A 21,536-nucleotide genomic window follows, 5' to 3' on the forward strand; every position below is an offset into this window, starting at 1 on the left:
CACATAAATAGGACAAACATTAATTCTGTCCCAGGCACTACAGATCAATGTTCTGTTCACCTTCTAAGGCAGTGATTATTCTAAGCATTAACAGGAGTTTTAGTAAATCTGCTCCTTTTCTTCATGTGACAAATACTATGAGTATCAGAAAGAACCAAAACGAAAAGAACCTGACAACCTTAGGTTTTACATACTGCCTAAAGCCCTTCCAGAATCACCAAAAAGCTGCCCCCAAGACCATCACACATTGATAATCTAGATATTACAGAAACAGTACAGAGATATCACTGAGACTTTTCTTCTCCAGAGATGAGAATTCAAATACTTCAAAATATTTGGGGATATATTTGAATAATCACTGAAAGGACTAGGACTTCTAATCTGTTTATCTTCACTCAAATCCAAACTGGTAAAAGCTAAAACTGGTAAGAGAGGGGACCCTATAATTGAAAGCAAGAGCTGAAATGGTCACAGTGCGGATTTCTGTTTGTTTGCTTTAGTACAAAAACATCAAATGACAAGGTTTTTGAGGGTAACATACATTTATTTAAAAAACAAGCCTAAAGTGTTCAAAACCAAGCACCTTATGCATTAAATACTTCAAAAAGCTTTTCCTTTGCTTACATCCTCCTGATTTGCTCCCAACAAATTATTCTTAAACCTCCCCTACAGTCTACATTGACCTATACATCTCAAGCACTTCAAGAGGCACTTTAACCATATGGGATATTTCTAAAATGTAGGATCACTTTCTCTGTCTGCGAGAGTAATTCATGGAACAAAAAAAAAGAAAACAACTTTGCCTCAGGAGGAAGATACATGTTCCAGAGATTAGTCCAATGCAAACAGAAAGCTATTCCATGAGAGAAAGCACATGCTATTTTTAGGATGAATTCACATCCTGCCACAATATCCAAGCTAGAATATCCCCTCTTCCTCCTTATTTAAAAATTGTGTAGAATCTATTGTGTACATAAGGACTCTACTCAGTTCTCAGATACACCAGAAGTTTTCCTGTGAGTCCTATGGAAATCATTGTTTTTTCTGAAGTTCATTTTCCATTTGAGAAATGAGGAAATCCCACCTTTCGGTCTCCCTAACTGGAAAAATAAATGGTGTTCATTGCATGAGCCTTTAGATGAGTGAATCCATGCATCTATGACTACAGCAGTGGATTCCCCAGTGACAACATTCAGGTGGTGCTTCAACATAACCTTTCCCATTTCCTGCAGGTGTGAGATGACTGTAGTCCCACCTGGGTCTCTCCAACCAACATACAGCTGGTGAAATAAAATAAGACTGACAATTTGTACCTACAGCTGAAACATGTCAGACATCACTGTTAGGGAGCCCATACTTGCACTCCAGCATCCAGAAATGATGATGCCAGTACCTGAACTTTAATGGACAGACTCCACAGAAAAAAGGATAATGGCAGTTTCAATATACTACATGCTATGGCTTTGCTAAGAACCTATGAGGTTTTTTTATGCAAGCTAAAAAGGATATTGATTTCTTTCAAGTCCATTGTACACTAAATACAATTTCCACTGTTGCTATTCAAGGTATGTTTCTCACTAAGAAGAGAATCAGCAAGTCTTTCTTGAAACAGAAATGTCTAAGGCTCCTTTGCATATTTTCGAACAATCTTGGCAGCTAGAGGTAGCCAAAAACATACACTGATTCATGAAAAAAACATACAGAAAACTCACTTTGGTACCAGACAAGCTTAGAGTATTTTCATTGTGCACTGTGGACTGCAAGACATTGCCAATCTAAAACATCCATAGTGATACAGCTAACAGTACAAACTCCGTGCTTCACCTCCGAGTTACAGACTAAGGACAGACAAGAAATGACTGTAAGCTATCTAGATGGACCCTGAGTAACTTCAAAAAGAAGTGCAAAATTCTGCACTTGAAGCAGAATAATTCCACACATTTGGCTGAAAAGAAACTGGCTGGAAAGGACCTGGGGTCAGTCTGGATGTTAGTGGCCAAATATGAGCCAACAGTGGCTTCACATCAGCAAATCACGTGCTGGGGCAACACTAGGAAGAAAGTGGCCAGAGGAAAGAGGGAAATCACTCTCTGCTCATCACTGATGAAGCTACACTTGGAACATTGTGTCACAAGAGTTCAATATATTTCCACAAGTGAACAAACCAGATTATGATAAAGTTAACCACTATTTTTAAGACTAACTAATAAAGTGACTAATTCTGCACTTGGCACACAATTTTTCTTCGAAAAAATGCAACCATGCTAATTCTTCAGCCAGAGTCTATTCCTTGACAGTGGGTTAATCTTTCAGGTAATGCCTCTATCAAAGAACTCTGGGATGCTCTTAACATGAATCGCCAATGACAGGAAGACTCCTCATCAGCTTAAGTATTTCCCTAAATGTTCTGCACGTAGCTCAAAAAACCCACTGTGTTGTTATGATACTACCACAGTATTAACTTTTGGAATCTGTGAAAAGGACAGTATGAACCTAACAAATAAACACAAACCCAAAAAGATGTGAACGGGCAGATGAAGGGGAAGAATTACTGTTTTCCTATGACATACATTTTCTAAGGTTCTGGTAGAGATAACCCTGAAAACTATCTGTAACAAAGAAAAACTATTTAAGGGCTAAAACTATGTCACTGACATTCATGAAATATCCTGCAATTTTTTTCAAGGAGATTTAATTATACCTTTCATGCTACTCATGCATTAACAGATCTTCTGGTTAGCATTAATTTGAATTCTATTGCAACATAAATTAATACAACTTAGACATACTTATCAGCCCTTTAAATAACAAACTGATGTGTCCAGGCAGCATATTCTTGAAAAGAAGAAAAAGACATGCAATTAAAACCTGAACTGCAATTATTTTGCATTTCAGAAAGTTAAAAAGTAGCCTGAAGCAAATTACCTCAAAGAGAAAATCTGGAGAGCAGTTTTGCTTCAAGCAAAGACTTAACAGTATTTAAAAGAAAACAATGTGCAGCATAAGTAAGTCATACAGCAGGCAAAAGGGTCAGAGAAAAATAAATGGGTTGTACTCATGGTAGTATAAATCTGAATGCATTAAGCCGCTAAGGAAACCTGCAAAAACGGTATTAAGGTCACAGTATTCAACAGGATAATTTTAACCCTAATTTTAACCTTAAATTTAACAAATCATACTATGCATGAGAATTTCCAAGGAGATTTCCTAACTCATTGTGCAAAGGAACAAAATGATAACTCTAAATAGTTATAGTAGCTACGGAAAATCTGTTCTTTTGTTTAAAGAACAGCATATGGTTTGCTGATGAACAGGATTGCAGTAAATCCTAAGAAAATTAACTAACAAATCCATATACTTTTATCTCTGAGGTATTTTTGAGTGAAACCACAGGAAGTACTTATATTTCCTGACACTATATAGAGAACTCTAAGCTTTGTGCATTCTAAGAATTTCTGAATACACTGAGACTCCCAGAAAGGTTTTTGGTAAGCAGTTACTTTGTCTATTCCTGCACTGAGTCCGATAAACTCTTCAAAAAAATGCTCCTCCTGTATCAGGGGTTATAAACTACATCTCCACACTGTATACAATGGAGTACTGAAGACAAAAGTAACTAAGGTTACTGTACAAAGTAGTTAGAACAAACAGATGCAGAGAGTAGATATATTAATAGATGTATAGACGAAGAACAGATGTAGAGGTGAAGCACTGAGACAGGCTGCTGAGAGAAGCTGTGGATGCCCCATCCTTGGAAGTGTTCAAGGCCAGGTTGGAGGGGGCTTTGAGCAATGTGGTCTAGTGGAAGGTGTCTTTAAGATCCCTTCCAACCCAATCCATTCTATGGCTCTATGAGATTAAAATCAAGACTTTCAAAGCACACACAAAGTCTGTGGTTTGTATACACATACATGTATTTTTACGTACCTAGACTACGGTCATGCAAAGCAATGCCCACTGACCCAACCCCACTGGAGCCAGTGAGAGGTTCTCAATAGACTCCACTGGATATTAAATCACAGTTACATACATAAAGGCTGTAACAACCTGTCAGGTTTGTAAAGATGACACTGTTGCTCTTTGATGGAAACAAGGAACTCAGTGTCCTAACAAAAAGAAGTAGCACATTTCAGATTTTTATAACCTGCCAGAGCAGAAAAAATAAAACTGAATTAAAAAAAACAAAACAAAACAAAACAAACCACAACCTATACAACTTCCACTATTTAGTCACTTCCAGTTTTATAGTAGAATGGTAAACTTAAAAAGGAAATACTACTAGCTTTTCCATTGTGATCACATGGTAAAATCCTGAGGCAATTCTTCAAACAAGTCTGTTGGTACTCACCTATTTAACTGGGACCTCGCCCAGGAAACCTGTCAGGCCTCCCCACAAAGCCAGAAGTTCCTTTTCAGTAGAACGGTGCAGAAATAAGGACTCTTCAAATTTTAAAAACCCTTCCCCTAAACCTGAGAGTCATCTACAGATTAATCACTCAATTAATCAAGTCCAAGATGATTTTGAGTCATATCTGTGTCCTTTAATGACAGTAAAAGAATGGTATCAAGTGGCAATTCCAGGTCTTGTACTCACAAGATTCAATGGTTATGAGTAGAGAGAGCAGAAAGACTTTGGTCAAATGAGTTATGGTTTTGGCTGGACTTCCTTTTTGTTTTCCCAATAAAGATTTCTGGAGCTTGAAGACTAGCAAGTACTGCAGATAAGAGCCAAGTATCACTACAATGTCGTCAAGCAGCAAATGGAAAGAGAACAATTGTAATCAAGGAAGGAGTCCTGTCTCTGTTTCTTTCCCCAGAAGTGCTTGGATCTACACATTCCTAATGTCTCCAAAGTCTGAGCAGGGAGTATTACTTCCAGAGAGAGAAATGTTGAGAATTTAAAACTTTGGAGTCCTGCTTGGGCAGAGATGGAACAGTTGCCATCTGGCAGGAATTAAAGCTGGTATGGAAATTTCACAAAAGGAATTAAAAGATGGTCTGGGAAGTCGCCAAAAGGAGTTCAAAGGAACTTTAGCAGCATAAAGACACATACCAGAAGCACATGAAAAGGAACTTCAAGGCAAACCATTAGGTTTAAGAAAGTATCTGTTGCCTGGGTAGAAGGCTGTGTGAACCAGGGGGAAAATGTGAATTACTCGTCACATATTTAGTCCAAAAATATCTATGCTATCTTGTATAACTTCCAGTCTTGACCACATGTCAGCTATCTAGGAGAACAGATGTATTTTAGATTCAGCCCAAATTTTGAACTCCAACAACTGATCAACATATCCTTCTTTCTGTTCTTCAAGTGTGGCATGTTATTGGATCTGAGGTTCAGACTGGGGAAAAAGTCAATCTGATAGCTATCTGTGAGTTAAAACATCTTAAACACAGATAAACTACAGTTCATGCCTTATATCACATTTATTGGGGTAAATATATAATGCAGGCATGAGTAATCAGCTATTTTACAGAAATAACATCAAAAGAGGACAGTTTTTAAAGCAGTTACCTTCGAAACCAGAAACGGACCATCCATGGATATGACCTGGGTAGCCTCAGAGTTGAAAAGAGGAACTCTGAGGATTTCGAGTTGGATAAATGTTAAAGGGAACTGTTGGGTTGCTGCTTTTAAGAGCTATTACGATGAACAGGTGTTTTACCTCATCTCTATTTCTGCCCATGTGCAACTATTGAACTCTGCCAAAAAACTCTGCTCAGGTTTCCATCGAAAGAAGCAGTTTTTGAAAAATAAAATGAAAACAAAGGAAAATCTTACTGTCCTCCAGCAGAAGGTTTCTCAGTGGGCCAGAATAAGGAACAGAAAAAACAATTACTCCTTACATAAACTCATGAGAACCACAAGCTAAAGCACAAGACTTAAACAAATTGCTTGTCCAGACTGAGCAAATTGGTGAAGGTATTATTTTTAGGTGAAAAAACTGTGCTCAAGTTTGCTAGAACTGTCCAGCAGCTTTTCTACTGTCAGGCTCCACCCATGATGGCAGTTCCTAGTTAAAATGTTTAGGTATCTCTTGTTGTCACACGTAGTCAAATCTCATCTAGCTATCTTTTATACTTTCAGGATGCAGGTATTAGCAGTATTTAACTAACATATCTTGCCTTGCAAACTCCTAAAGGGTTTCACATGTACAATAAAACCTCAGATTCTGGAGTCATGATTTCTGGACTGCAGTGCAAAACTGCAAAAGGCAAAGAACAGGAGCACCTCCATTTTTCAGCTTTGAAAGCAGATTCTGGTGAGTTCCTTTATTCCTTTCCTTAAGCTCAACTATTTGGATTCTATTGTTGTTATAAAGCATATCTGTGCTCATATGCACAAACAAATTTCTGAATTGAGATTTCTAGATCAAGGGTGACTCAGCAAGAAGGACATTGAGAGCTTAGAAGTATTCGCAACATTTCAGGAAAGGAAACGGCCAAACTAAATATTTTTTTAAAGAAAACTGTGTAAATTCAACTGCTAAAAACAATATTACTGAATTCAGTCATTAAAATGTTAAATATAAGAATAGCTTCCTGTGCTAACCTCAATATAACTATATCCATCAAGTCTCATCTGTAATAACCGCGGTGGTGTTTGCTCTGTGCAGTCCAAATTGCTAATTCCTCCCACTTACAACAACTTTCTGGCTTTCAGGAACAAAAATCATTTTCTGTCTAAATATACTTACACTCAACAATCAGAAATGAATCCTTCTGCAAACAACTCTCCACACTGGCAATCGTCTTAGTCAGTAATTATTTATAGCGCAGAAGCATCAAAGCTTTCTGCTTTCAGATTTAACATTACTACTCTTACTACCATTTCCCAGGTACATCCAGGATAGCTGTCAAACATTTTCCAATAATACTTCCAGCTTGTATTTCCTCCTTTTCCCATTTATGCGCAGTAGGGCATAAATATTGCAAAAGCCTTATAACAAGGTGGTTTTGAAGAAGCATTACAGTAAAGCTTCACTACTCTGAGTTTTTAACCACAGTGATTGAACAGTTTAGAGAGAGCAGTGGTGGGACTTCGATGACAGATGGAAACTTTGCACCTGCAGAAGACAGCACTGCCCACAGTAACCTGTGCTCTCAGGAACAGGCACGTGTGGTGCTTCCCTCCCTGCTAGCAAGGGACAAACTTAATAAATACCAGGCCAAGTTTGCTGACATTTTCTGAAGAAGCTTAGATTGGTGGGCTAACCACTGCCTCTTTCACTGTGTTCTGATACTTCCTCTGAGATGAGACAGGCTCCAACAGTGGCAGAGAAAGAAAGATGGGCAACCAAGGCTACAGCTTCCTCTGGAGAACAGACCATTTGCTGACAATAATCACATCCATATCAGTTTCAAAACAAACTCCAAACTTTAAATACCATGAAATTAATTTTAAGGTATAAAAAAGTAAAAGAAACATTGTCAGTGTTACAACCTAACCAAAAAACTGGGAAAGATCAATGCACCAAACAGCTGTTTGTTTGTACTCTGTACAAATCACATTCAGCAATTATTCCTGCAGGACAGTTCAAAGGCAACTAAAACCCCTCACTTGGACATAGTATAAATTCCTGCAGCTAATAAACGTTGAAGTTTTAATATAATTGGCAGATTTGCAATATCATTACTGCTAACAGATGCAACTTACTTGTTTTACATCTAGCAGCCTTCATAACATTTACATAGTAACATAAAAAGACCTCTACTATATATGACTCATTTTTCTGAAATCCATGTGGAAGCACAGAAATGTCTAAGCTAGCAATTAAGGACACATCTAACCCTGGAAAATAAAATTCATGTCCAAGCAATGAGTTTTTCAGAAAGCTGCAGCTCATCACCACCTCAGAGGAAAACCAGAAATGTGAAGACACTGATTATCACACCAGGGCACAAGGAAGTCACAGCCAACTCTCTCTCCCCTGACCAGCAAACACTGACAAACACAGAACAAAAGAGTCTGTGAATCATTTGGGACTTGAAAGACATACAGTGCCCTACATGCAAGCTCTTACTGTCCCATTTCCCAATGCTGAAACTTCTCCATAGCCATTTTAATATTTTTAGACTCACATTTCAAGCACAGCAACTGGAAGGAATACAGACACACCAGAAAAAAATGTAGCAGCAGTCATCCACAAGACTTGTGTAGGTGGAAGATATACAAGAACACAAGTGCACACAACATGCACAAAATCATATTCACATTCCACTTGATCAATAAGAATAACCACCATCCATATGACCATTACTTGACTCTTAGCATCAAGCATTCCAGGAATTTTTGTACTGATTCACATCTACCTATTTCAAAGAGACTGCATATGTGAATTCTGCTGTGAGCTTCGCTGCTGATTAAAGAGAATACACTTGACCTAAATCTTCCATTCAAAAGGAGACTACAGAACACACATCTGACTTCATGTTGTACTGGTTATTCCCATATCACAGATATGCATGCAGAAACAAAAGGTATCAAATCAAGCAGGGTGTCAAATTTAAAGGTAGAATGACAAAAGTCTCATGTGCCATCTTAGCAGTCAATTGTGTCCTGCACTTACCAGTCCACTGTGCCTATTTGTTTAATTTTTCTAATTAATTATTACTACTTAATTTATTAAATCAATTTTTCTTTTTATCATAACACAAGGTAGAAATAAAGATGTTCTATCAGAAATTATTTATGAAATAATGACAGACAGATCCTAATTTACAGCTGTACATTTGAAAATGCTGAAAAGATTTATTAAAGACCTTGTGCCAGGTTCTATCATAAATTGAAACCTGTCAAATAATAGAACATGAGGTTATGTTGAATGGATAAAAGTTTAGAAATAAATTATTGAAAATTTGTGACCAGCTCATTGCTTAAAAAATATTTCTAGTTTCTATTTGAAATGCTCATTTAACATCTTCGGTTGAGGAGAAATAATATGGAGCCATTAAAAACTGAGAGAAGGAAATAACCAATAATTTAATTTTAATTCAACTCTGTTGATCTTTATTTCTACTAGAAACTGGCTGAGCAGGCAGAGCATGCTATGGCTGTCTTTAGTGCAAACAGTACTATCACAGGCAGCATTAACCTCAGAATTTACACAAAAGGTGTTATTTTGTACAGTCACCAACTACTTGCAACACCTGAGTCACACAACCAACAAAAGCACTACGAAACAGGAAGAAGCAAGAGGACAATAATGAAGTTCTAGTCAGACTTGAGTTGAACTGGAACTAGAAGGTAATAAACCAACTCTCAGTCTTTTACTGTCTTCTGTACTCTGTTTCTAAGTAAAACATACAAATGCCATCATAACACAAATGTTTGCATCTTTTTCTTCTTTTTTTCAAACAGATGGACCAGTGAACATAAAAGAAAAAAACATTGCTATATTTAACAATATAGATCCCAAATCCCTGTCATATTAATAATTCACAAAAGTCACTGAACTGCATGACATGTTGTGCTGAGAGATTTTATTAGGAATTGAGTCTCTTAATGCACATTTTTATTACTTGTCTTTACACTGGCAAAATACAGTCTGTTCTCATTTGCATTGAAGCAATAACAAAAACAGGTACAAGAGCTTTTCAGTAAGGAAACATTCCTGAGAAAAGGAACTCTCATCATATATAAAGCTGCTTTGCTAGGTGGGGGTTTTGTTTTGATAAAGAACTGGGGAACTTTCACCAGGAACTAGTAATATAGACCACATTCATAACTAAGGGCAAGCTCAGCATTAACCTAAGAACTACAGTTCATCGAGAAAATGCCTCAACATGGCTAGAAGTTAATTTAAAACCCTTTTTTCTTTAAAAAACAAAAATCCCCATAATAACTTCATCTAATTTCCTGAGATTATTAACTCCTCTACCATCCTTTCCCTGGCCAAAGCAATTACACTGAGATTACCCAGCAAATACCTTGTCTTCTCTTAGCACACACTCCTCAACAAAAAGCCTTACTGTGGTGGATGAAACAAATTGTGGAAGGAAAGTCTCAAAGACACCGAAACCGGTAACGATGTAGTAACACAACGTAAGCAGTAATGATTGATTACCTTTTTATGGTTATAATAAAAGATAGTCAGCTCTTCTATTATAAAATATTCAGTGTTATTGTATTGTGTTTCACATTTTAAACTGATGCAAGAACCACATCTATTATTCGCTAAACTCACCATTTAAATATATGTTTTCTACGTAGAAAACAAAATACACTGCAAAGTATGGTTTTCTTTTCATCATGATGCCTATACTAAATAAAGTGTTCCAATGGCACTGACTCTACCTGCAGGGTGTTGTTCAGTTCTTCAATACTTTTGAATTGTCACTTTCAAGTACAACAAAATCTGGCACAGATGTCGAGCTTGCACGGATCACATTTTATGCCTGCATTTTATCTTACACGTACATCGCAGTGTTGACCTCCTGAGTTTCCATTTTTAAGGTTTATATGTAGGTAAATCTATTACATATAGCAGTTTTATAGCCAAATATACTACAATCACTTCTATTTATAATGTTTCTAGTCTGCTGGCACCTGAGGAAGCAGCTTCTTTCACAGCTCTGCACTCTCACTGTCATGGAAGGAGCTTGGCTTGTTTGTCATATAGCTAATATTCTAGATCGTTCTTGTCTTTTGTTAATACATCTTATTCACTTCTACAGGACCTTTAACACTACACAGCAACCAAACACATTTATTATTTAATTAGTGAGTGCAAGATCATCTGTTGATTATATATGCATGCAAAGAGAGCCAAGGTTGCCATCAGTCCCTAAGGGCAACCCACCAAGACCAGTGAGCCAGTATTAGAGATTTACTTCGTACCATTTTACAGGGTACATGTGACACTGGTGAATAACTGTCATGTGGAGAACATGACATTAAATGAAGACCCAGGCCAAGTTAACTGCATGCCTTTAAAGCATGTCCTGCAGCTCAGAGCAGGTTGAAGTGCTCTCAGGAGATCTAACAACCACTCCTTAAACAAACCTCATCCTTGAAGAGGTAGGTCTCTTGAAGAGGCAGTAGCAAGTTAACAGTAACATGTTCCTGCTCTGGGAATGCTGGGAAGAGCAAGCTAAGAAACTAAAGCCCCAGTCTAGGATCAACCGTTCTAATCCCACTGCTGATTTATTATTTCCTCATAAAGTAGAATTGGCAAGTAAAATAGAGACAATGATATTATGAGTGTCTAACAGATGTAGTATGAAAATTATGTCAGTGGAGTACTTTGAATGTGTCGCTGGTACTGCATCATGACAAGTGTTTCTGATAGTGTAATTCACTTCAGCTAAATCTATTCTGCTTTTTCTGGGCTTGTCAGAATGAATCGCTGCCCCATGTTGCCCATACAGATGTTGCCTTAAATGTCATTGCCTTAAAATGTCTGTGCTATGCAGATACAAGCTTTGAGTAGTACCAGTGTTTGAATTTCCTGCATGCTGAACCACACACCCAGCTGCAGGTTTGAGTGAGTGAGCAAAGGGATTGGGCTTCAGTGCAAGCCAGTGTGACAGCAACGCTCCAGCCCTGCCTCCTCCCAGCTAAGCTGCACAAATACAGATTACAGAGTCAGCAACATCACTTGGATGAAATAAACCTTATTAATCCAAATCTTCAAGCCTACCCACAACATTCATATGAATATCATTGTGAATAAAAGAACCAAATCCACCCACAAAAAGACACAACTACATCCTGTATTTAACAAGGGGCAAAGTTATGCTTTAACAAGGTTTACCCCTATTCGTTCTCTCCTTGAGGGAAGAAAAAATGCAAGATTAAGAATAAGTAATAATTTCTAGGGTCATTCTAAAACTGCTTCTAAATGAATTCTGTAAAAAGATAAAATCATCAATATTCACAACATAAATCCTGAATTGCTGAAGGTTAAGAGAGGAAGAGTTACCTCTTGCACTTTTCTTAATAAGCAGAAATCAGTGAACTTAGACTGACTGACAGTGAGCCTGAGCTACTACAGTGGTACCTGTTCACTGTATTCATCCAATACTCTCAGGTATTAAACTCTTATTCAAATTATATTTGAGATGCTTATGAAAGAAAAGCTCATAAATAAATTTATTTCTGGCAGATGAAAATAGATTTCCCTTAACTTTGAATACTGAAGAAGAGAGATATTAACTTCTTTAGTTAAGGCGGAAAAAAGGCCCCAACATTTTTTTTTATTATCTGCAGAGGATTTTCCTTTAAAATCATTAGGAAAAAAATTTTTTTTCTTCCTCTATAATAAATATTTCACATGGTCATGATTCAGTATGTTTTACACTACATTGATAATTCTCATTATTCTTCAAATATCATATTTGAGGAGGTTAATTCACCATTAACATGATTAACTTTTTCATAGGAGTTAAGCCATATGGAACCAACTGGCTCAATTCGGCCATATAAATGCCTGGATAGTGCAGGTCAGCTTCTGCCCCATTGCATCAGTGCAACTCCACTGGCTTCACTTGTATTTGCAGGCCTTGACCAAGAGAAGAACCTGTGTCTCTCTAGAAACTAGAAGTATAAGCAACTTTTTATTCCTTCCCAAAACAGGGATCTTCCAGAAAAAGGCAGGGATCAATTCATATGCTAGATGTGCCTGCATGCAACCTGCAACATGCCTTCGCCACCAGAGAAGCATTTCTCCAAGCAAATTTGGGATCATGGAGGTGAACCACATCCTTTAACACAGTTTTGGCAAGAACAGTGCATTTTGTTCATTATTTCTCTGTTAATCATTAAATCAGTAAAATACAGAGTAACTGAATTAACACGGCAGTTGAGCAAAAGAGTGGCACCATTGATTCCTATAGCTTTTTGCCCCTGCCAGGAATATAGGAACCATACCACACAATTCACTGTTCTGAGTCAGATCTGATTCTTGGCTTTTCCCACGGCCCAGAGACAGTAAAGCACATCAGCAATCCTTTGAGTTTTACCATTAATCTTAAGCACAGGTAACATCAAGGGAACTCTAGGGCTGAAGGACATTCCCTGCCCTCTAAAGCACACAAGCCTCCTTTATCCCCCTTCCCCCAACTCACTGTCTACAATTTTCTTGCCCTCTCCCCTAACAGACTCTGTCTGTAAGTGAGGAAGGATCATGTTTCTCCCATCCAGCCCATCTTCTTTTCCTGTGCCTCTCCTCTCTCCTCAATGCTCCTACAGTTGCTGTGGAAATAACACATTGTACTGACCCAACACCTCCTGGGCAGCTGGTTCCCACAGCTGTAGTGGTGCAAAAGGCAATTAAGATAAAACACAGCTCAGCAATGAATCACAAGCCTGAACAGATCTCAGAGGTCATCTAGTCCATTCCTCTGCCCCACGGGAGGCTCAGCTATCCCCATGTCATTTCTTACAGACATCTATGTCACCTGCTTTTAAAAACTTCAGAGATAAAAATTACACAAGCTCCCCAGGCAATATATCCCAGCATTTCACCACTTTCACAAAGTTCAATCTTTCCTCACAGGTCACATTTTCTAGGCCTCAGATCTTTATCCTCTCTTTGTTTACAAGTCTCATCAGGTCTTTTCTGATTTCCCCCAACAAACAACTCCAATTAAAGCAGCTTGCTTCAAAAACCACTTTTGAAAGTGATCACTGAAAAACTTACTGTATATTGCTGCTGGAATTTCCATTGTGCAACTGTAACATAATTTTAAGACTTTAAATGACAAAATTATTCAAGTCCTGCATGTTTTAATTCCATTTGGTTTATTGCAGTTGTGCATACAAAACAGGAGAAACAGGTCCAAGAAGTCACTGTTCTCATATGTGTGTTTATAATGCCTATTACCAGAAACAGTATAACATCAACAGTGTAACATCAAATCAAAGAACTGCTGAGATTTAAAAACCAATTCCATTTTCCGTAGTCAAGGTAAAGCCACATTTCATACAGACAACCCCAATGTTACAAAATAATGACCTATCAAAGAGAGGAAATTTGACTTTGCTCAAGCAAGCAGTTTTGTGAGAACACAGTCCTCTAGCAAGAGCAGAGCAAATCAGACTTGGCTCACAGCTTTCCTATACCCTGAATTCATGTGTCATCTGATTATTTAGGCTTTTTTAAATCACTGAAGAAGTAAAAGAGGAAGAGAGGTAAAGTAAGACTGTAGTTAACCTGCATCTTCTTGATTATTACTGGCTTTACTTTCCTCAGGGAACAGTTAGAGGAAGAACGTACATGTAAAGGCTAGAAATACCTTCTTTGTAAAAGAATTTAGTCTGCTGCGTGGAGCACCAAGGACAGAGGACACCACTTACCAAGATTTTAATACTCTGAAAACAAGATAAAACTGCAGTTATTCACAAACAACAATGAACTGGTAACTTCTCTAATATACTGAACACAACATAAAGTATTACTTAGTTTTAAATGGTGGATTACAAAAGCCAAAGACCCCAAAAGAAAGACTTAGATTTGAGCCCAAAGAAGTATAACAAAGTAATACATTACTGCCTTTTATATGTATTTTGCTACATGCAGCACTTAACATGTCATGGGACCAAATACAAGGACTGTGGAAGGACTACAGGCCTTTACAGATGAGAAGTGTTTAAGATTGCTTCATCTTTAAGCCAAATCTTTAAACAAAAAATACCCAAAACCCCACAACAGAACAAGCAAAGCACATTTTAAGTATCAGTTCAACTCAGGTATTCATTATGCATTTTGAACAAAGAATATCAATGAGAAATTAAATTTGTGATGTTCCTCTTTGAGTTGAAGGTGTCCCTGGAAAAATTTCACAGATAAATCCATTCCCTCATGATTTCCAAGAGCTTTTAAAACGTGTGGCAATTTCAGATGTAACAGATGTGAAGAATTTCATTACACCTGACCAAGTGAGCATTCCCAACAAGCATTAACTAGGCAGAGCTGAAGAACTGCCACTTTGCTACTGCAGGTTTCAAAAACAGAGGCCAACATATTTCATGATGACTTCTGATCACAGGAAAAATATAATACAGGCCAATATGGATATTTAAGATGTATTTTGACCCATTTCAGACAAGCCACTCCATGTGCTAACCCAGAAGAATATCTAGTCCTTCTGATTCAAATATCAAGAGAAGACAAAACATGAGAAAAAACTAACACTTGCATCAGCAGTGTCACAAACAATATTAAAGATCTCCATCTAATTTTTAGAACACCCATAACACAAAAAATAGAATATAGATTTGCAAAATCCACAAGGAACTATTTTCCTCAGATTACAAAACTGAGACACTTGAAAATTCAATTTTCAACATATCTGCACATGCACATTAAATACACATCTGAATTTCACCACGTAGCAGGTACACTGCAGTTATTATATTGTGCATTTTGCAGAATCTAAGGCATAAATTTACAAATTTAAGACAAAGTTTCCTCAAATGTTATTACAGGTGACTACATCTCAAAACATAAATCATCATCCTGACAAAAAGTATTAACTAAAACTTCAAAATGAATTTAAAAATTACTGAAACATGAACTAGAGAGCAAAGAATGTCCTTGAGGCAAGATTGGCAAGCAATTACACCAGTCACTGGTAACAATATACAGTATTTTTAATTTTTCTTCTAAAAATCTGCTTTGTGTTCCCAGTATGGCAAAATCGTCCTGCTGTGTTCTATATTCTAAATAATACTGATGTTTTCTACATTCTAAAAAAATTGAAATCATCAATAATCAAGAGAGCATCAGCTGATCACATTTTAGGATGCAGCATGGGAGTATTAAGTGACTGGGCATTGATCAAATGACGACAGAATCTGGAGACTGAGTCTCAAGTAGTATTGGTTGACCCTGATGTTAAGCATGTTCATATTATATAAGCCTACACTGAAGTACTGTTTCTGCTGCTGAAAAGTGCTATTAAAACTGCACATACAAATATATTTGCAAAGTCAAACACCTACAAGCACATTTCTCTTGTTCAATCAATCTTAAAATGGCCTACTCCTAAACCAACTTTCTGGCAGGAAAATACAGACCAGTACCTCACCCGACCATTTCACTATTCTCAAGGTAAATTCTCTCAGCATTTAATGTGTGTCACCTGCAGGAATATTCCTTTTTATGTAATAACCTACCAGCCATTGAATGGTTTAAAATGAAGGTGCCTTTTCTCATGTACCTTGCACATACACAGGGGATGGAAAGAAGGCAGAAGTATTTCAAAAGATGATGCTTGCACATCCCTTCTAAATGTATACGGTTCTCTAGGGAACAATCAACTCAGCAATGTCTGTAACGCTCAGGCTATAATTACCAAAATGAGATGCATAACCTTTATTACACCAGCAAACAGTTAACTTTACAGATTATTTCTCTTACTTTGGTGCTCTCAAATCTTTCATCTTTTTTTTAAAGTAACCAACTGCTTCCAATCTTGCACACTGCAGCTACTGTGCATTCAATGCCAGGTGCTGCACACCTCACGAGCAGAAACTCAGCACAATGCAAGACCTTCTCCAGCCCATATAGTTTCAGATACTGCTGTAGCACGACAGAATGCCTTTGGGGTTTAGCAAATTCAAACACATTCTGTTGCTACATCCCACAGAAAAACGCCTTGAAATTCTCCCTGTTTAAAAGAGAAAAAAAGGAAGAGCCTACATCTCCAAACATGACAGTGCATTCCCGGCACAGAATACGCAGTGCAAGAAGAGAATAATGACAGTATTCGTGTTACCTTCAGTCACATAGTTGTGGTCTCGCAGAAAGCTGTGGTTAATTTTCCGTGTGTCCGTGTCCTCGCCCATTTACAGCAGGATTACTCAGCATGCCTATCCGCAGTGGACTGATAGCATCAGCAGAGGTCGTCACAAGAGCACCATCCATGCTGCCACTGCCTAGCAGAGGCGGGGAACACACCGGGCCACTGAGCACAGCATAATGAGAGCTAGTGAGGCAGCACAGATTGGGGGGGGCGAATAACGATCGGGTTAAAAAAAAAAAAAGGGGGGGGGGGGGAAGAAGTAGCGGGAAAAAGCCGGAGGGAGAAGGGAAAGACGGCTCCGAGAAATTACGACTGCAGAAAGCCAGTAGGGAGCTCGCGTGAAGGCAGCACAGGCACTTCTCCCACAGTTAAAGGATAACCCAGTGGTTCAGCCAGGCAGGTACTCCTCAAACAAGTGCCCCCGCAGCGTCTCCTCCCGGCGGCTGCTGCCGGGCTGGCGGTGCCGCTGGCAGGGGCGATGCGCGGACTGCAGCAGGACCCGCCCGGAGCGGGCTCGGGCCGCGCCGCTGTCACACGCCGGTGCTGCATCAGCGTTGGCCCCTCCCCGCCCGCGGCCCGCCCGCGCCGCATCTGCATGGAGCGGGGTGAAAAATGGGACTGCAGGTAATCATCGCGGCTCCGCCGTCGGGAACGAGGGCGAGGAAAAAACACCGAGGGAGAGAGGGAGAGAGGGAGGGAGAGGGGAGGATGAAGGAGAAGAAACTTCAAGGTGCCTAAAAGGGTTTGCATCGACACGTACCGCACACTAATACGCGGCCACGGTTTTGTGCTAGTCGTGCTGTCATCTGCAGCAAAAGCAACAGTCGTTCAATGTCAACCTGGATAAATGCTACTGAAATTGCCAAATATCTGCCTATGCGAAAGGATTTGTTAGAGGCAAGGCAACCATTCAGAAAAAGTAAGATAAAATAACTGTTATTCATTTTTTTTACCCCCAGTTTGTAAATAAATTACAAATTACAAAGTATTAAAAAATGAGGGGCAGAAAACAACCTCTGTATCTTCCCTGTACAGGAAAGAAAAGCTGGACAAAGGGAATGTTTGCAGGTCATGAGGTTTTCTTAAACCTGCTACTCTCTTTCACTGCATTATCCTATCATCTTGAAAAAGCCATGTTGAAATATGTATACTCAGAAATAGGAACATAAGTAGAAGAGGAAAATTACTCACCTGTATTATAAAATAAAGCTTGCTCTTTAGTCCAGATGTTTAATGGCTTATATTACAGCAAAATTCTCTCCTTTAGCTTTCAGTATCTGTTCAAGAAACCACAAAGCACCACTACAGCATGCTAAGGGAGTCCACAGTCACAGAACCAATTTAGGGGAGAGAAGAACAGTCCTGTGCTCTAGGCCCTGGAACTGCACACAAAAAATACAATCCAGTTGTCAGCATTACTACAGTATTTTGTGTAACTCTGAACGAATCTTGAATTTTTTTGCTGTTTCGGTTTTATTTCTTTTTAAAGAAGCTAGGACATACAGTTCTTGAAGGAAAATTCAACTACCCTGATACTACTATAAACAGGCATGTGACACTGGAAAAAGTCGAGAACTATGTAAAAACCTACCCAGGGATAAATGTTTAATTTCAGGATGAAGTAAGGCTGGGAGGGAAAGAAGAATGACTTTCTTCTTTTTCTCATGAATAAATAAAACAGAACCATCTCCAACCTTACAAGTAAATATTATAAAATCTTCACATTTGAGCGGGTGGAAAAGTAAAGAAGTTATTCAATACTTGCAGCTCTATAAAACACATTTTATTTATATGCAGGTTTTGTGGGTGACAATACTAGAAATTATATTTCTGCATTGAGAGTATCAATCAATACTGTGCAGTACCAGCAGCTCTCCAGTGTCTGCCCTATCCTCTTCAGAAATGAGGAAGGAGGCCTTGCAAACACTGGCATTTATTTTGTATAAAATGGTTCTAACCTATGTGATGGTGCTGGTGTATTCTGCCATTCCCTGACACATTATGTTATCATTTGGATTTGTTTTTCCAAAGGAAAGGGTCTATGAGCAATATGCACTGCACACGAAATCCCAGCTCCGCCCAAATCCTTGGCAAAGAGCGCAACAAACAGCCAGCTTACACTCAACTATTAACACTGTGGTTAGACCAGTCTGGGTCAAGAAGGCACTTCCCCTTCAGCATCTGTGCAGGAGACAGTCAAACTGCCTGGTAACCTAGGTGCTTCTGTTAGGAACCTGAGCTCCTTATATACTCAGTGTCATTTAAACCTCTCATTCTCCATTTTGTATATTGGATGCTCACGTTTCTCACTAAGGCACCCACGTTAGATAACAGCATTAGAATCATAGAATCATATCAGATTGGAAAAGACCCTTAAGATGATCAAGTCCCACCATTAACACAGCACTGCCAAGACCAGCACCCATGTCTCCAAGTCCCACATCTACACGTCTTTTAAATGCCTCCAGGGATAGAGACTCCATCACTTCCCTGGGCAGGCTGATCCAGTGCGTGACAACCCTCTCAGTGAACAAATTTTTCCTAATATCCAATCTAAACCTCCCCTGGTGAAACTTGAGGCCATTTCCTCTCATCCTATTGCTAGTTGCCTGGGAGAAGAGACCAATCCTCACTGGGCTACAACATCCTTTCAGGTAGAGAGCAATAAAGTCTCCTCTGAGCCTCCTTCTCTCCAGGCTAAACACTCCCAGCTCCCTCAGCCACTCCTCATCAGACTTGTGCTCCAGACCCTTCACCAGCCAGCTCCCTCAGAACCCTCAGGTGGATCCCATCCAGCCCCATAGGCTTGTGAGTGTCTAAGTTGTATAGGAGATCAATGATCATTTCCCCTTAGATTATGAGAGTTTCATTCTGCTCCCTGTCGTCCAGCTCAGGGGGCTGGGTACCCGAGAACAACTGGTCTCACTATTAAAGACTGAAGCAAAGAAGGCATTAAGTACCTCAGCCTTTTTCTCATTCTTTGTCACTATGCTTCCCCTTGCATTCAGTAAAGGATGGAGATTCTCTTTAGCCCATCCTTTGTTGCTGATGTATTACAGAGTGTGGATTCCTCTGTGGAGGTAACACTGAGCAGCTTTCCTCCCATCACTGTGATGGATGCTAAAACTGAAAGAAATGTCACCTTGCAGGGCATTTGATCCCAAAAATCAAGCAGCACATTTCAGTAAGAAGGCACAGGAACAATTTATATCTACAAATATAAAGAAAATTAATATGTGTTCTGAGAAAAACTTATAGAAAAACTATATAGAAAATTTATAACTGAAAATAAATCCATAATAAATTATGTGAATGCTGTGTAAAATCTCAAAAAAGTCACACTGACAGTCTGTGAAAAAACACCAGGAATCATTTTCTTTGTAAATACCTCTAAATTTCTGTGACCAGCGTGTCTGCAATTTCTACAGTGCTTGAGAGAATTCTGCCCTTCCTGCTGTTCCTGCTCTTCCATGTAAGCTTGCCAATCACTGTCCTTTATTTGTCCTCAATCAGTTGAAGCTTTACAATTTCTGTGATCTATCATTTTGAGCCTCCTCCCATTATTTGTAAGGTGTAATTTAAGCAGTTCAAGATGTTTTCATTTTTTCTAGGAGCCAAGTAGACATTTTTTTCTCAAGTCCAAAATAATAACTCACATCCAGAGATAATTTTCTCCACTCACCATTTGAATAAGAGAGGTTCACAGAAAACTTACTTAGGCATCACATAGGGGGCAAATCACACTTACCTTTACCTTCCAATTTTTAAGTTAAAAAAATCTCATAAGGTGGAACGGAACGAGGAGGAAGCCTTTAGCAAAAACACTAGACAATATTCCCTGTGTGCATGCAAATGCTTTCCCCAAGATTATGAGCCAAATCCTTACTGTGTGGCAAATATTAGCACTCCACTGACTTAAGTAGGTCAGTTCACATGAGAAAGATTAGCAAAATTCTGCTCTAAATTTGTAGCACAACGGAAATTTGTGAGCCAGCATTTGCAGATAACTAGCTGTGCCATTTAAAAATGCTATTTTTTTATCAATCCCACTGATAACCTACATAATTTCATTCAGTCAAATACCCAGAGAGAAGGTGTGCAGGAGGGAGGAACCTTTAATCAAAAATATATTGGTCATTTGGACTTGCACAGTAGTTCATAGTCATACCCATAAAATAACACACTAACTGAGCTGAATACTGTAAAAAAGGGTGCCCTATCCTGAAGAATTTATAAGTAAACCATAAAATGGAAGAGCCATATACAGATCAGCAGAGACATTTAAGTAAACAGAGTCATTAATGAGGATGGAGTCCTGGTTTAGAGCTTTCTTCAAAAGAAGGTCATTAGAGACTGTGGAGAGCAGCAATACATTAAAACTGGATTCCAGAAGCTGAAAAACAACTGCATAACAAGAATAAAGCCAGCTTAGAGGTAAGAGGAGGAAGACTGGCTAGCAGATCAAGGAGGAAAGTAAAAGACAAGGGCAGGCATGACACAGATGCCAATACAGACTGCAGGTGTCAATAAGAGAGCAAAGTAAAAAAAAACTGGATCTGTGTCAGGAAGAGAAAAATCTAATAGCACAGGGAGAGAAAAAAATTTGAGGAGAGGAATATACATGTATTTCCCTTTGTCACCAGTTTTGGGCAGAAGAACTGGAGAAAGGGGAAGGTAGAGGGCAAAACCAAAACCAAAATCAAGCAAACCAAGCTTTGTCAGACACTGAGAGCACAGTCTTTAATAATTAAAACTCGCAATATCTGAAATAAAGCATCATCAGGTAC

The 21,536-nt window shown here is 38.7% G+C and overlaps 1 protein-coding gene across 13 annotated transcripts in view; it reads right to left on the reverse strand.

Moving 5' to 3' along the window:
• PPP2R2C (protein phosphatase 2 regulatory subunit Bgamma) overlaps window positions 1-21,536 on the reverse strand; it is a 193,354-nt gene that overhangs the window by 119,371 nt on the left and 52,447 nt on the right. For 3 of the 13 annotated variants that reach the window (XM_051798364.1, XM_051798368.1, XM_051798372.1), the window contains exon 1: window positions 16,723-17,284. The exons of 6 other annotated variants lie outside the window; for them this stretch is intronic. In XM_051798364.1, coding sequence (XP_051654324.1) covers window positions 16,723-16,792 — 70 coding nt within the window. In that variant the 5' untranslated portion in view covers window positions 16,793-17,284. Of the gene's footprint in view, window positions 1-16,722; window positions 17,285-17,940; window positions 18,126-21,536 lie in introns of those variants that run through there. 4 more of the 13 variants (XM_051798375.1, XM_051798370.1, XM_051798376.1 and 1 more) reach the window with 3 other exon arrangements.

The sequence above is a fragment of the Manacus candei genome, unplaced genomic scaffold (assembly GCF_025592945.1).
Source record: "Manacus candei isolate 608988 ecotype Guabito, Panama unplaced genomic scaffold, ASM2559294v1 h1tg000048l, whole genome shotgun sequence".
NCBI lineage: Eukaryota > Metazoa > Chordata > Aves > Passeriformes > Pipridae > Manacus > Manacus candei.